This window comes from Notolepis coatsorum (assembly GCF_963971535.1).
Source record: "Notolepis coatsorum genome assembly, chromosome: 15".
NCBI lineage: Eukaryota > Metazoa > Chordata > Actinopteri > Aulopiformes > Paralepididae > Notolepis > Notolepis coatsorum.
Genome location: NC_140179.1, coordinates 49044133 through 49061863, shown reverse-complemented (window position 1 = coordinate 49061863; position 17731 = coordinate 49044133). Strand labels below are relative to the sequence as shown.

The 17731-nt window shown below is 43.0% G+C and overlaps 1 protein-coding gene across 1 annotated transcript in view; it reads right to left on the bottom strand.

Annotated features, from left to right (window-relative positions):
* Positions 1–9572: 9572 nt before the first annotated feature.
* The window catches only part of cUnh12orf56 (chromosome Un C12orf56 homolog), a gene marked incomplete at both ends in the record, with an annotated part of 94754 nt that continues 86595 nt past the window's right edge, over positions 9573–17731 (bottom strand). Inside the window, 2 exons of the mRNA XM_084330994.1 lie at positions 9573–9684; positions 16195–16376. Of these exons, the coding sequence (XP_084187120.1) occupies positions 9573–9684; positions 16195–16376 (294 nt within the window). The remainder of the gene's footprint in view (positions 9685–16194; positions 16377–17731) is intronic.

Here is a 17731-nt window from a genome sequence, read left to right as displayed (position 1 = left end):
GAAATGTTCTTCTGGGCTGTGTGTCATCTTACCCATTTCATTTGAATGGACTGGATGAAAAGAGTTGCCTCTATTTAAATCATAAAAAAATTGAGACTAAATTTAAATCTTACAATGACTATAGTCACTGCAGATCTCACCAGTTTTGTGGTGTTTTGTAGGATAACCAGGCCCGAAGTCCCGAAGAGGAATGGCTGGGCCTCTTAAAAAGTTCAGTGAATGGGCCCTCCCCAAACCCACTTAACTCATAATGATATACAGTATGAATGCATGCAGTCCTCAAGAAGCTCAGAGAGAAATTCATATATATTTTGAGCTATGTTTCTTTAAATTTTATATTCTGATGTGGTTTTTGAGCATTTCATAGCACAGAAACAATGCTTTCCAAAGTAACAAAATGTACCTTCTGTTAATAGCAAAATTATTATATTGAAACGGTGGCCATTTTGCTCTTATGTTTGGATTCTAGAGCAAAATGGCCACCGTATGAATATGATCGATGCAGCTGAATGTTTGATTTAAATAATTGTATACCTGATTGCATCATTTGACACAGTAGTAGAGCATGCTATTCTAAATGACCACCTCATATGTTAGGATGAGAAGTGGATCATTGACTTGGCCTCTGACGTTGCACTGGTACAAGCAGAGCCATTTATTACCATAAATGGCTTTATGGAGATGGAGTTGAACAATGGAACATGGGCAAGGAGGAGGAGGGGGAGGAGGAGGAGGGGGATGGACACTGGAACGTGGATAAGGAAGGAGGTGGACATAGATGGATGTACTCCACTGTTACGCTAACGACACCCAGCTGTATATCCGGATTACACCATCATCACCTTCATCACCCCCCACACTGACCGCTTGCCTGGAGGAGACTAAGGCGTGGATGAACCACATGGTTTCTCCAGGTCAACAGCTCCAAAACTGAAGCCATGCTGATCGGTACCCCACACCAGGTCCGGTCATCCACCATCACCACCATCTCCTTCTCCGGTCAGGACGTTCCCCTCTCCACCCTTGTCACCAACTTGGGCGTGAAAATGGACCCCCACCTCACATACGAAACTCACATCAAACACCTCTGTAAGACCTCTTTCTTTCACCTCAGAAACATCACTAAACTCCGTTCCTCACTCACCCTTTGTTTCCTCCAGGCTGGACTATTGCAATGCACTCCTCATCGGGATTCCTAGTAAAAGCATTCAAAAACTGCAAACCATCCAGAATAGCGCTGCTAGGATCCTGATGAGGGTGCGCAAATATGATCACATCACCCCCACCCTCAGATCACTTCACTGGCTCCCCGTGGAACACAGGATCGAGTACAAGGTCTCCCTCCTCACCCACCAGTGCGTACACGGTGGTGCCCCTGCCTACCTCAAGGAACTCCTCACCCCCCAGTCCTCCTCACGCTCCCTCCGCTCCGGCACAGCCTACCTCCTCAAAGCCCCCAGGACTAAGCTGCACACCATGGGCGATCGAGCCTTCTGCTCTGCCGCACCCAGACTGTGAAATGCTCTCCCCATCCACCTGAGAGCACCACAATCCGTCGAGGCTTTTAAAAGGGGCCTAAAAAGATTTATTTTTAACAAGGCTTTTGCCTGAATTTTTCTTTTACTTTTCTTTTTGACTTCTATACATTATTTTTTTCATTATTTGAATCTATTTTATTTGTATGTTCTTCCATTTCATTGGTTGTTTTATTCATTTTAATTGTTTTATTCATTTAACTTTTTGTCTTTATCTCCTGTAGCACTTTGAGATTTTTATAAATGTAAAGTGCGGTACAAATTGAATTTATTATTATTATTGTCTATCTGTATGTCGTGTATGTCATATATGTTATGATGAATTGAAAATGGGGGACCCTGATATAAACAAGACGAAAGTCTTTCTCTGGTCTGCATCCCCTTAACAATTGTATGTATTGAGCTATACAGTACTGTACCCATTCTGCAATCTGTTAATAAAGTTTTCAATCAATCAATCAATCAATCAATCAATCAATCAATCAAACAGGAACTTTGAAGTGCCATTCTATCCACCAGGATGTCTCTCCCTTCAGCCATTATGTGTTATCTGTTTTTCTCCAAATGCACTTCAGGATAAATTATGAATCTGAAAAAACATGTAAACACCTGTATGTATTCATTAGGCATTATACTGAAGTTTTGGAAATGTGTGAAAAGTTGTGTTGACAAATTTAAAGGAATGCTCCAACAAAAACGACAGCTAATATATTAGGCCATAATCTCACACATATCCCACATCTATACAAATTAATTTGGTTTGAGAGTTATTGAGTTAAAAGTTTGGATAGATATATCTAGTTATATAGATAGATAGATAGATAGATAGATAGATAGATAGATAGATAGATAGATGGATGTAGATACTTACTTAATACACATGCCCTTTAGGAGAGACAAGAATCAAGAGGTTTATTTATTATTATTATTTATTATTTATTTATTTGTCACATACATACCAGGGCATACAGTGAAATGCGGGTGGTCATGCCCGCATCGATTGTGCAATAATACAATAATAAAATAAAAAATAGGCTCACATAGAACCATTGACTGGACTGTATCTTGAACTGCAGAAATTCTTCCAACCCGGTTACATATCCACTATGTAAGAGAATTACAGAACACATCACAAATATGAACAGGGCTAAAGGACTGAAAGTGGACCCGCCTCACGCTCGGTCCACTGACACAGGAGGAGGCATTGTAGAGGTCAGTTCCTGAAGATGCTTCTAATCTGCCAGTGTAACCCATCTGGATTGTCAACCAGGGTCCCCTGCATGGGAAACAAAAAAACTACCGGGGCCAAAGGGGAACCGCCCCTGGGCCAAGGGAGAAACAGTATCAGTCTTACTAGGTTTCAGGCAGAGGTACTCTACTACATTACTCCACTACACCCTCATTGACCTCCTATCCAGGGGACAGCACCACTGGTGCAGCTGCAACAACCTTGAGCTCAATGCTCTAAAGACAGTGGAGATGGTAGTGGACTTCAGGAGGAAAGCAGCCCCGCCCCCTCCCATCATACTGGGAGGCACCCAGGAGGCCTCCGTGGAGTCATGCCGCTTCCTAGGCATGACCATCTCCCGGGATCTGAAGTGGGAGCTCGACATCACGGCCCTGCTGCTTAAAAAGGCCCAGGGGGATGATGTTCTTCTTCCGGCAGTTGAAAAAATTCAAACTGCCGAGGACCATGATGGCTCAACTTTACACGGCCATCATTGAGTCCATCCTCACCCACTCCATCATCTCCTGGTTCCCCGCCGCAGCGGCAAAAAATCTCGCCAGGCTGCAGTGGGTGATTCGCTCCGTGGAGAGGGTGATCGGCTGTCCCCTGCCCTCCCTCAGGTCCCTGCACGACTCCAGGGAGCGCTGAGGAGGGCAAGAAAGATCATGGCCGACCCCTCCCACAGCCTCTTCACCCTGCTCCCCTCTGGGAAAAGGCTGAGGATCCCAATTTGTGAAAGCTCGTCATAGACTAAGTTTCTTCCCCTCAGCCGCCGGATCCCCCCCTTCGCCCCCCAAGTGACACTGGCACAATAATATCAATGACACTGGCAAGAATTCTGCACTGGGACTGACCTGGAACTCTGCACTGCACTTTATATACTTATTCAAATGATAAATCCTGCACTGCACTGTCTTTGTCCTGTGTCTTGTTGTTATGTGAAAAGAAAAATTTATGATACACTGTATCGCTGTGACAATTACCAATGTGGTTACACATATGGCTTAATAAAGGAATCTGAATCTGACTAGAACCCGTCAAGAAGAATTAAAACCCAGGTGCCCAGCTCAGCTGGAGAATCCCCCTGGGTAAGGGAGAGATATTAGGCTTACTGGGCTTCAGGCAGGGCTACTCGGCCAGATCAGCCCAGTTTGGACCTGGGTGACCGTCCAGGCTGCGTGTAGTCTTTTACCAACGGAGTTGCAGTTCCGCGATCTGATTGGCCACTGACGTTTCTCTCCGCGCTAATCGCGTTCCGCCTATTTCTGCCTCTAACAGCCTGCTAGTTCTGGCGAACCCCAACTCCGCCTATGACTTTATGTGCGGTAAGTTTCCTAACAGCTGTTTAGCTAAGTCGCGTCACATGCAAGAGCATATTACCTACAAATAGAATGCTCATGCGGTTTTTAGGCTACTGGTAGGCTATTCTTATGCCGTGCTCACTCCGGCGTTAGAAGGTAGCCTAATAACTGGCATGTTTCAACACCAGTTGTCTGTCGTCTGATGTGGCTGCCGTTCTTACGGAACTCCACTCCACAAGAGCTCGATATTGAATGGCTACCTGTCAGCTGCTCAAACCTAGATACAGTAGAAACAGCTCGAAAGCACACATGGCTACACTCTGTATGCAGCAATGACCACCTCCTGACCTTAGGCGGATTATAGCTACCCGAATAATCAAGATATTAAAACTCACTGCTCGTCCACCCAACGTAAACACAGCAGAGATAAGCTTCAAATCACTGCGAGATCGCGCAATAATGAAGTCGTGTTTTGAACATTTATGTTGCGTTGATGGACTCACGTTAATATAGAGAGATGAAAACAATACGTTATTTCAATTGATATGAATAGCTAGTTAGTATATTGATGTGATGTCGGACTTGGATAATGCTAGCAGGCTGTTAGAGGCAGAACTAGCGTAACGCGATTGGCGCAGAGAGAAACGTCAGTGGCCAATCAGATCGCGGAACCCGAACGCGGAACTGCAACTCCGTTGGTAAAAGACTACACGCGTCCAGGCTCTGCCCAGTGACTGAGCTAGCCTTTCTGATCAGTGTGTTCAGCCTGTCGGCCTCCATTCCCTTTGATGTTTTCTCCCCAGCATATAGAAGAGGAGCACGCTGCCCACTATGGACTGGTAGATTATACAGAATATTGTGTTACAGTAAATAGGATACGTGCTATTAAGACTGCAGAACATTCAGAACAGACCAGAAAAACCTTTCAAACAGAACACTCTGCGTACCTTGCAGGTTCTGAATCACTGACAACTCCATGGCTAAACATCTAGTCCAGGCTGTGCTACTGTACATTTATTATCACACTACTTTGTTCTATAATTTACAAAATGATTATAACACAAATGTCAGTATTTCACAGATACATGCAGTCTTGCGGTCAGGCAAGCGATACAGGAGTCTCAAGGCGAGCACAGAAAGACTCAGAAGAAGCTTCTATCCCCAGGCCATCAGGCTGCTAAACGAACAATGAATGAACACTACACAACAACAACCACCAAACGCACATAGCACACACATCCACACGCACACACTCACTTTAAACAAACACACTGTAGCACCCACTCCACACACTTATAGCACACACCCACTTTAAACAAACACACTGTAGCACCCACTCCCCACACTTTATATTTATGGATGAAGGATTGCACTACAACTCGTACACCTTACTGTAAATTGTACCTAAAATTGTACCTCATCCCATTTCTGCTTTGCACTAGATAGTACTGTACATTAGTACACTGCATAGTATTGTGTATTGTATATTATATGGTAACTCAGAACATTGTACATATGTCTATACCGAACACTGTGACCTCATTTTCTTCTTCTAAATTCATGCTATATTATGTTATTATGTTATTTGATACTATCTTGTCTAGCACAGTCTCTGGAGCGTAACAGTAAGAAGCATTTTGTATGAAAGTATTCTGTACTTCTGTATGACAACTATTAAAGAACTTGAACTTGAACTTGAACTTGAACTTGTAGTCGAGTCACAAAATCTTGAGTCCCCAGTGTTCCAGTCCGAGTCACCAAAGAAGAGCCAGAGTCGAGTCCCCATTACCCTAGTCCGAGTCCAAGTCATCAAGGTTGAGTCCACTCCACTCTGGCAGTCAAAGAGCTGACATACAAATAAAAAAGGTCTACATTAAACATAAATGACGCAGCAGTCACCATTTCATAGGGAGTTTATTTACTTAATAAAGAGTAGCCTATTAATCAATAATCACTGACGCACATTGACTTGAGTTACAGATACATAATATATAATCTTTGAGCATAAAGTAGTTTCTACAGCAGGGAAGTAATAGTATTATGTGGAATAAATGCATAGGTCTACATTTGTTTATTGCAAGTGATTTACTTGTGGTGTAGGCTTGCATCCAGCCCCTAAATCATAATGTATCAATTTTCAACCATCAAGATAGCATTGCACGACCCTGCAAAGTAGCACTAAAATGAGTTAACAATCCCTCAGTTGTTGAGAAGTAACACATTATCATTTATTTTACACAATAACAGCTGAAAACATTTCCTATAGATGAAAACTCCCATAATAAAGTGAAAAGTGCAATTGTTCACAACTATTGGATGGCTGTTGATTGACAAATCAATCAATGGTACAGTACAGATGTACAAGACGAAAGTATTTTTTTTGGTCTGTATCCTCTTAGCAGTTGTTAGTATTGAGCTGTACTGTATTGTACCCATTCTGCAATCTGTTAATAAAGTTTTCAATCAATCAATGTTCGGACTCCTAGCCCTATTTTTTACTTACCAATGATTATTGACCGATCATGATTGATATTATTCTCTGCGAAATCCATGCGGTTTCCTTGTACTAGCTCTGGCTAGTTAGTCACAAACCAATGCAAAGTCAATGGGGTCGAGCTCCTGCCTGTATGACTATGAGCTGACTGAAGGTAAATTCAACAAAGTAGCCAAAATAGCCAATACGGAGCTAGTATGAGGAAAAGCGTGGATTGCGATCAGCGACGTTATTGGTGAGTAGGAAACAGCGCTAGGGTTCAGAATATTTCAACTATTGTTTTAATGACAACAACAGCAGCACGTTGGTTATTTAAAAATAAAAGATTCCGCCCATCATCATTAATTCAAAATGTTATACAGGCAGTGCGGTGTATGTATACTTGCAGCCTGAGAACAAGACTGAGATGTGTAGTAATAATACTACAATTAATTTGTATAGCACCTTTCATACAAGAATTGCAGCCCAAAGTGCTTCACAGCAGTAAAATAGACATAGACATAGACATAAAATGAGCATCAAGTTCACAGAATAAAAGCAGTGCAGAGAGTAAGACATGGGTAAAAGCATTGCAGGTAATAACAAATACGTGAATTAACAGAATATCATTACATGTGATGTGGAACAATTAAATACCTGTCTATTTCATTACACCTGTGGACTAGATTAGCCACTTCTTCACACCCAATGCTGATGTAAAATTGTGAAATACCTGTCTATTTCAGCATAAAATAGATGTAAATCATTGTCAAAACAAATAGTGAGTCAATCATTAGGGATAACGCCTCCCTTTAGGATATGCCGACGGCTTTCTAGTGTAAACTCCATCTCACCGTCAGACCTCTGGCACACAAGGAACTACAAACAATAATTTTGTAATTAATATGAATATTTTCACTGGTCCTAAGGTCTCAAGATGTTCTCAGCACACATGTAAACTTTTAATTCAGGTAAGAAAAAGACATTGATAAAGCACTGTCATATCTATAAAAAAAAATAAAAATACAGGTGTTGATGGTAAAACACCAAGCGGTTACTCTCTTAATTCCTGAAAGGTTCACTTTGTTACTTGGGAGATATTACGTTTCCACAGGACAATGACGACATGGATGGGTTGTCACTAGGGATGTCCGATATTATCGGCCTACCGATATTATCGGCCGATATCGGCATTCAAATGTGATATCGGAAAATATCGGTATCGGTTTAAATTTTTTTTTTTTAATTTTTTTTTTTTTTTTTTTTACATTTCTATAACCTTTATTTACCCAGGCAAGCAAGTAAAAACTAATTCTGATTTGATTTATTGTCAAAAGTATGCATAATGTTGTGTTAATTCCACAACAAGAGATATGTAATGTTAATTACCTGCATATATCGGTATCGGTTGATATCGGTATCGGAAATTAAGAGTTGGACAATATCGGTATAGGTAAAAAAGCCAATATCGAGCATCCCTAGTTGTCACAGGTTGACATTCATACTAACAAGGACTTCTGCCTCCTCTCCTCGACCGGCTTTCAAAACACCAGTCCTGCGCTTGCCAGCATGGAAAGAGTTAATCCACCTTTACCGTGCCTGCCAGCATGGAAAAAGTTAATCCACCATTACCGTGCTTGCCAGCATGGCAAGAGTTAATCCACCATTAATCCACCATTACTGTGGTTGCCAAAATGGAAAGAGTTGAACCACCAGTCCTGCATAGAAAGGCAACAGCACTACCGATTGAGCAAGATAAAAGGTGCGCTCTAGACAGATTTCTGTGTGTGTGTGTGTGTGTGTGTGTGTGTGTGTGTGTGTGTGTGTGTGGGGGGGGGGGGGGGGTCCTTATTATCCTTCCCTTGTGGAGACCAAAATGTCCCCACAAGTGATAAAAATGGGATATTTTGGCCAGACCCCAGAATTTTAAGGTTAGGGGTTATGGTTAAGGTTAGGTTAGGTAAGGGTTAGGGATGAAGTCGTCATGGGTACGGTTAAGGTAATGGATTTGGGAATGAATGCAAATCTATGGAATGTCCCCACAACATGTGTGTGTGTGTGTGTGTGTGTGTGGGTGCGTGTGCATCATGATGGAGTTGAATTAAAAGGTTCATTCTACTTTAGTGGCACGTCTTACTTAAAATTAGGGATGTCCGATATTATCGGCCTACCGATATTATCGGCCGATATCGGCATTAAAATGTGTTATCGGAAAATATCGGTATCGGTTTTCAAAAAAATATATATATATATATATTTTTTTTTACATTTCTATAGAAATGATGTCCGATATTATCGGCCTACCGATATTATCGGCCGATATCGGCATTAAAATGTGATATCGGTTGATATCGGTATCGGAAATTAAGAGTTCATGGACAATATCGGTATATCGGTATCGGTAAAAAAGCCAATATCGAGCATCCCTACTTAAAATGTTTAAGGGTTCGGGGCGCCACGGTGGCGCACCACGTAGCTGAGCTTTCAGTGTAATCACAGCATCCTGGGTTCGAATCCGGCCCGGGACCTATGCTGCATGTCCTCCCCATCTCTTCACCCAACTTTCCTCTCTGCCTGTCCTATCCATAATAAAGCTGTAAAAAAAAAATTTAAGGGTTCATTCAACTTCTGTTATCGGGATAAATTGCTTAATTGGATGTGTAGCTATGTGCTGACTAGGGATACGTCCTGAGCGGAGTCCAGAGTGTTGTTTTCTGTTCCTGATAACAACAACAAATAGCAATGTCCATTGGTATGTCAAGAAGTCGAAGTGACCAAGAGTTGTGCCATTTACAGAATTTACATGATTCTGAAAATCCTGTGTCTGAAAACAAGTATAAATTACAGGATGTACTTCTTGTTTGCTTCAGAAAGAAGTGGGAAGATGACATTGCTTTGTTATTGTACTCACCATAGCCTTTCTGTCTCCGCTTGCATGCGAAAAGAATTCATGAATCTGTAAGCATTTCTAAAGTACTGTTTGTCTGACTGGGTCAATTACAGAGGCAGACAACAACGTTGCTACTACAATGTGTTCATCCTTGCAGCACGTGTCCCAGTAGCTGGTCGACTAGTCGTTGTGCCGGCTTGCTGATGGGGTAGTGTGATGGCAACCGCTCCTCGACACATGACAGCTTCACATGGTACCTATAGAGAAGGCATATATTAATCAGAGATCGATATTAAATTAAGATAACTCAACACATTACAGCTCCACATGGTACCTATAGAGAAGGCATACATTAGGGCGGCCGGGTAGCGCAGCGGACTAAGCGTCTGTCTACCACCACAGAGACAGTGGGATCGAATCCAGCTGTGGTGCTTCCGGGTTGGCCGACCGTCCATATTAACACAATTGGCAGTGTTAGCGGGTGGGAAACCCAGCGAGGGTGGGTCCTGGTCGTTGTAAACAGCGATTCCTACAGTTCGGTCGGGGCGCAACGACCAGGAAGGGGATTGAGAATTGGCATAACGACTAACATTGGGATGGGAGAAAAATTGAAAAAAAAAAAAAAAAAAAAAAAAGAGAAGGCATACATTAATCAGATATCTATATTAAAGTACGATAACTCAACACATGACAGCTCCACATAGAACCTATAGACCTGTTCGCTGTTTACAAACATACCGTGTTTGAGCTAATCAGCAATACCAACTGAGTCACATGACTAAGTTGCCAACTACCTGCACGAGCTCCTGCGCTAAAAAAAAGTGCAACTTACAGGGCTCTATGGAGAAACCATGGCACTCCCCTGACTAAAAGTTGTTTCAAACAAAAACGGCTTGATGTCATTTTTCCAATTCAGTCTTTCACCTTTTACATATCTAGCTTTGACATGGGTTGATTGTTTAGATATCTAGCATGGCTAACAAATGCAAATCGATTGTAGTCTGCCCCATTGTTCTGACCAGGATTATGTAACTTCTTTCCCACTGATGCGTGTGCACACTGAGTCTGACGTATACAGCGAACAGGTCTATAGAGAAGGCATACATTAATCAAAGATCTATATTAAAGTAAGATAACTCTAGGGGTGCCAGGGTGGTGCACCACATAACGCACTGTAGTGCAACACGGCCGCCCCGGGTTCGACTCCCGGACCCGGCGACCTTTGCTGCATGTCTTCCGCCATTTCTCTCCTCCCATCCTTCCTCTCTGCCAGACTTGTCCAATAAACTAATACAAATCTACCAAAAAATTTAAATAAAATTTAATTAAAAGTAAGATAACTCAACACATGATAGCTTCACATAGGACATATAGAGAAGGCATACAATAATCAGAGATGTATATTAAAGTAAGATAACTCAACACATGACAGCTTCACATAGTACATAATAGAGAAGGCATACATTAATCAGAGATTATATTAAAGTAAGATATCACTTCAAAGCAACATAGATGTAATTTAGGCCAGCTTTAGGCAAACATATAGGTGTCAGCGTACCAAATTGTTAACAGAAAGCATCTACATCACAAATCTTTATTTGTGGTTATTTCGGCAGCTTAACACTTTCAGTGCCGGGCCGTGTTTTCCTTTTTACCCCGTTGAATGCCACCATCCACGGCCAATGTTAACGTTAATATCACCTAATCTATGTTTTAAATTATGGCTATGTGTCTAATCTGCCCGACGCTTATCAAAGACTCATTTTCCAGTCAACATTGGCAAGGCAGATTGTATTTTTATCGCTTCATTTCCGTTTGATAGCATTTTGAAAATCACCTGTTTTCCGGGGAAAAACAACCCATGCCTATGATAATCGCCTTTTACTAGAATATTCCAGAACGTTGTCATTTGTCGGCCTATTTATGAATAGTTTTCAAATAAACGCTAGATGATCGATAGTATATGTGTGCGCACGCACGCTCGTGCCGTGCGCTGATAATCGCTGCTCTTATTTCCTCATGGCTTTTATAGTCAAAACAGCCATATCACATATCACATAAACGCTTATATATCAGTGAAAACGAGTCTGATTATCCTAACACTGATAACATAGATTCCTTACCTGAGGTCAGATGGTATCCAAATGGTTTATTCCAATTTCCGATCGCCATTCAAAAAAATCGATAAATGTATTGATCCATCGTGTGTACAGTATAACACATGATCCGTGCGGCTCAGAGGCTCCAGAATGAACTCTGGTAGACCCCGGCTGCATCAGTGAGAAGTAAAATGTGGAGTCAGAAATCCGTTCTCCCATTCACTTTCATTGAGTCCATTCCAAAAGGGTGATTTACCATCTGGGAGACGATTGTAATAAGCCTTAGTTAATAGGTAATAAGGCCCTTATAAGTCCTTGTAAAATGCTTATTAACATTATTATGTGTTACTAAGATGATATTAAGTGTTAAAGGTCCCGTGTCTTATAAATGGCCTTTTCCTGTGTTTAGCAGTGTTTTCTAGCAATGTGGGGTTGTATCAAAATTCTCATTTTGGCTCATCAGTCCAGTCTCGAGTTCACGAGATCCTCCCTCACTGAACTAAGCTAACGTAGCTGTGACGTCCCAGAATTCTCATCTGCATAACTAACGCCCCCTCTATGGTTGTAGAACTAACACCCCCTCTATGGTTGTAGCCACACTCAGAACGGCCTCTCCCTGAACGTCAGCAAAAGAAAGGAGATGATTGTGGACTTTAGGAGGTCGGGGGTCAGGGACTACAGCCCCCTCAGCATCGACGGGGCACCGGTTGAGAGAGTGAACAGTTTTAAGTACCTCGGAGTCCACATATCCGAGGACTTGACATGGACCACACACATTGACAGTGTTATCAAGAAGGCACGACAACGCCTCTACTTCGTTAGGCGCTTAAGGAAGTTCAACGTGAGTCAGAAGATCCTCAAGAACTTCTACTCATGCACAATAGAGAGCATCCTGACTGGCAATATCACCTCCTGGTTTGGGAATAGCACTGCACAAGACCGCAGCAGACTACAGAGAGTGGCCCGTTCAGCCGAAAGCACAATTGGAGGGGGGCTTCCCACTCTCCAAGGCATTTACAACAAGTGATGTATGGGCAAGGCTAAGAGAATAATCAAAGACTCCAGCCACCCAAACAACTGCCTCTTTGAACTGCTGCGGTCAGGCAAGCGATACTGGAGTCTCATGGCAAGCACAGAGAGACTCAGAAAGAGCTTATATCCCCAGGCCATTAGGATGCTCAATGAACAATGATTGCTCAATGAACAATGATTGAACAATGAACAATAACAGGCCAGCAACACACCCACAGCACACACACACTCACTTTAAATAAACAACACACTGTAGCACCCACTTTATCACACTTTACACTTTATATTTATATTATTGGTAAGGGAACTGCACATCTCTCATTCCTTATTCCTTATTGCACCTCACCACCAACAACGGTGGCACCACAAGCTAAGCTATACTTCACAATTTTTGTACCAGATGTACCTACTGTATATAGAGGTATACTGAACAATTGTTGTTTACACTTGTGTTTACTTGACTTCTTGACTTTCTATTTTTAACTTATTATACTTATTTATACTATCTTATTATTATCTAGCACACTCTCAGGAGCTAAACAGAAAGAAACATTTCATGCAAAGTATTCTGTATTTCTGTATGACAAATAATAAAGAAACTTGAACTTGAACTCAATCATTCGCTCAACAACAGAGCGAGTGGAAATACTGACACTTCCTCAAATGGGTTGACGTGGCGCGATTGCAGACAGAGAGAGCAGAGAATGAACGAGCGAGAGAGAGGGAGAGAGAGATAGAGAGGGAGAGAGAGAGAGAGGGACACAGAGCATTTACACACACACTCCCGACCGCGCGTGCGGGGAAACACACACACGCAGTCGGGAGCACTCGCATATCACTGTCAACCTGCTGCAAAATATCATTGCACACGCTCCCACGCACGCGCCCGAATTCCAATCCGTGCAATAATATTCATTAATAATTAATTTGAAACAAGTTACCAATGCATTGTCCCATGAGATTATGCCCCCCGCGGCGAAATTAATTAGTATCCCCCTCAGTCTCTCTGTGTCTCTCTCTGTCTGCCAGTGCAGACTGTGGGTGACTGTCACTCAAAGCGCTTATGGACGGAGCCCAGCCCAAAACAGCTTGAAATCTTCAAGTGGAAAAATGCTGCTTTAGAGTACTTGATTAGAAATACAAAACAATGAATTTTTCTTAAAAAAAAACCTTACAGATGTGTTCCATAGACTCACAGGAATTGTGTAACATTGCCCAAATAGTGAAAGGAATAGCAAAACATGGGACCTTTAATAATAACATTTATTGTTAAATTATAAGACATTTATAAGTGCTTATAAGAAACTTGTTAACAAATTATAGACTGCTTAAGAACGTTAATAAAGTTTCTTATAATAGCATTACAAACAAATATATTAGGTCTTACTAACTTACTCATTGTTAAACCTTTACTACGCTTTTTTTGTTGCTATCTTAACCCCTTAACCATAGATGTAGGACTTGGCCATAATAAGGTAATTTATATATATTATATATTCATATTTCAAATTGCATGTGTGTAACGGATGGTATCGTGAAGCGCAGTCAAGAAGGGCTGGGGTGAGTAGCGGTGCTATGGGTTAAACTCACTCTCACATCCTCAAAGACAGATAGACACGTTGTGAAGTAGTGAATTCACCTCTTGGTATAGCGGTCTGTGTTGCTGCCCGCGGCGTGGGAGACTGGGGTTCGACTCTCACTCGGGGCATCGAAGTTTGAGGTGACGAACCAGCAACCGTTACATGTGTCCGGATGGCAAAATTCAGTACTGTATCTACAAACCCCCCTGTAAATCATCTGCCCTTTATTAATTTCCTTAGATTTTTTTGTACACTTGATCTCAGAAGGTGCTGAATGAGCTCAGTGGCATTTTCACATCTGGTCAATGTTAGCATGGTGTTATCCACCGTCAAAGATGAACTTTTTTTTAATAATAAGAATAATAATAATAATTTATATTATTATCCTTTGGTTCATTACAATTGACTAGTATAGTAACAGACACAATAGTTCTTACACTGGGAATACATTCTCTGAGGTCAATAGATGCCCATAGATACCAAGAACATGCAAATGGACCTTGTAGAAGTGGAGCAATCTTCCATTTACTTGGGTATGTACTTTTAGGCGAATGTTCTGAAAATATGGCAAAAACAAACGGTTATTATTAATTTATTAGCAGTTAACTATGCACTTAACGACATAGTTGTGTAGTGGTTAACACTGTCACCTCACAACTAGAAGGTCCAGGGTTCGATTCCCGCTTGGGGACCAGGTTGCCGTGTTGCCAGTTACCCAGGTGGGGTATCTCCCGGGCCTTTCTGTGTGGAGTTTGCATGTTCTCCCCATGCTAGCAAGAGTTTCCTGATAAAGATAATACCAATGGAAAAACAGATTGCTAACGCTGCCCTGACGAAGACGGACAGGAGCACTTGGATTGGTCCGCGGGCGCGGCGCTCGCCACAGCCCTTGTCTGCTCCCGGCTGCCCTTGGGGGGAAGGACGACAGGATGGGAGGTGCAGAGAACATTTCGTCAGCGACTCAGTGCATGTGTGTGTGTTCCTGTGGGTCGCCCATCGCATGTGTGTGAGTGTGTTAATCTGATGAGAAATAAAGACTTATACTTATACTTATACTTCAGTTAATCTAGCTTTTTGCAGCTACCGAATCTAAAGCGAGAACAATGCCTTATTAAGGTTAACTGCATCCGGTTTCCGCCGGGATGCGCCGAGATATTTATGAACTCATATTTTGCTAATAACACTTAAAATCATTGGTAAACAAACGTAGTGCTGAAAATATACAATTTGACTGCTGTTTTGATAGGGTTAGAGTCTTAACTTTGCAAAAAAAATAATTATAAAATAAAAAACCGCTAAATCTATTTATGACGTGAAATAAATCTTGGCCCGGTACAGGGCCCGTCGGGCTTAAAATAATTGATTATGTACTTATTAACAACTAACAATGCTTTTAGCAGCTGCCGGATCCTTTTACCTTTACACCGAGCAAACGACTAGCCCCTTACGTGACTGCGAGCGAGTCTGGGTCTCTACCGCAGTCACTCTCACCTAGACTGCGACCATTTGCAACTTAACGTACCAAGCGTGATCATATGGAGCGCGCTGGGTCAAAAATATATCATATATGAATTTCAAAGATACCCAGCATACAATATGGGTTTAACACAGCTTTACAGTGGGGTCTAGAAGCTCGGAGTTGCTAATAAACAGTTTAAAACATTGTTACAAAACGAGTGGTACTTACAGACCGAACGTCCATTTCCGCCGTTGGTGCCACAGCGCATGCGCACCAGGCAGCCAAATAGCGGCAGAAGAAGAAGACGCCATCTTGCCAACGTTCGCTCTGTGAGTACCACTCGTTTTGTAACAATGTTTTAAACTGTTTATTAGCAACTCCGAGCTTCCAGACCCCACTGTAAAGCTGTGTTAAACCCATATTGTACGCTGGGTATCTTTGAAATTCATATATGATATATTTTTGACCCAGCGCGCTCCATGTGATCACGCTTTGTACGTTAAGTTGCAAATGGTCGCAGTCTAGGTGAGAGTGACTGCGGTAGAGACCCAGGCTCGCTCGCAGTCACGTAAGGGGCTAACCGACGACCAGACCAACCTGAATTCCTCTTTGTAGTGTGTTCGTAGGTAGTGGCCCAGGTCAGAGCTGTACTGAAGGCAGGCCAACAGAAACCTACATCGCTGGTACAGCAGGACACACTGGGCTGGGCTCAGGACCAGCACCACCGTGTCCGACAGAACCAACACCACCTGCCGGGCCTGCTGGCCCACAAAGGAAGACTGGAGTGAGAGAGAGAGAGAGAGAGAGAGAGAGAGAGGGTTAGAGGGAGGGAGAGGGTTAGAGGGAGCGAGAGAGAGAGAGAGAGGGGGGAGTTAGAGGGAGGGAGAGAGAGAGGGTTAGAGGGAGGGAGAGGGTCAGAGGGAGGGAGAGAGAGAGAGAGAGAGAGAGAGAGAGAGAGAGAGAGAGAGAGAGAGAGAGAGAGAGAGAGAGAGGAGGGGGGGGTTAGAGGGAGGGAGAGAGGGTTAGAGGGAGGGAGAGGGTTAGAGGGAGGGAGGGAGGGAGAGAGAGAGAGAGAGGGGGGAGTTAGAGGGAGGGAGAGAGAGAGGAGCGTTAGAGGGAGGGAGATGGTTAGAGGGAGGGAGAGAGAGAGAGAGATGTTGGGGAGTTAGAGGGAGGGAGAGAGAGAGGAGTGTTAGAGAGAGGGAGAGAGGGAGGGGAGTTAGAGGGAGGGAGAGGGTTAGAGGGAGGGAGAGAGGGGGGGGGGGTTAGAGGGAGGGAGAGAGAAGTGTTAGAGAGAGGGAGATAGGGAGGGGAGTTAGAGGGAGGGAGAGAGAGAGAGGGTTAGAGGGTTAGAGGGAGGGAGAGAGAGAGAGGGGGGGGGAGTTAGAGGGAGGGAGAGACAGAGGAGTGTTAGAGAGAGGGAGAGAGGGAGGGGAGTTAGAGGGATGGAGAGAGAGAGAGAGGGTTAGAGGGTTAGAGGGAGGGAGAGAGAGAGAGAGAGAGAGAGAGAGAGAGAGAGAGAGGGGGGGAGTTAGAGGGAGGGAGAGAGAAAGGAGCGTTAGAGAGAGGGAGAGAGGGAGAGAGGGAGGGGAGTTAGAAAGAGGAAGAGAAGTAGAGAAACAGAGAAAGATGCAGAGAAACAGAGAGATGCAGAGAGACAGAGATACAGAAAAACAGGAACAGAGATAGAGAGATGCAGAGCGACAGAGAGAAAGAGAAAGAGATGCAGAGACAGAGAGACACAGAGAGAGAGATGCAGACAGACAGACAGAGAGAGAGAGGGAGAGAGAGAGGGAGACACACAGACACAGAGAGAGGTTGTTAAATGGATGTTGTGGGGGACTTTTTGTTGTGGGGAATGTCACACATTTAAAAAAATAACTTTTTTTTCATTATCTTTTCGAACCCAGCGTCTCCAGCGTTGATGGCGAGCGCCTTGCCCACTACACCACCTAGCCGCCTTACTTATCTATTTAATTTTGTATCTAGCACACTCTCAGGAGCAGAACAGGAAAAAGCATTTCATATAAAAGTATTCTGTATTTTTGTATGACAACTAATAAAGAAACTTGAAACTTGAAACAGAGAGCGAACCATCTAATCAGTGATGTAATTGGTATGTAAGATCTGGGGC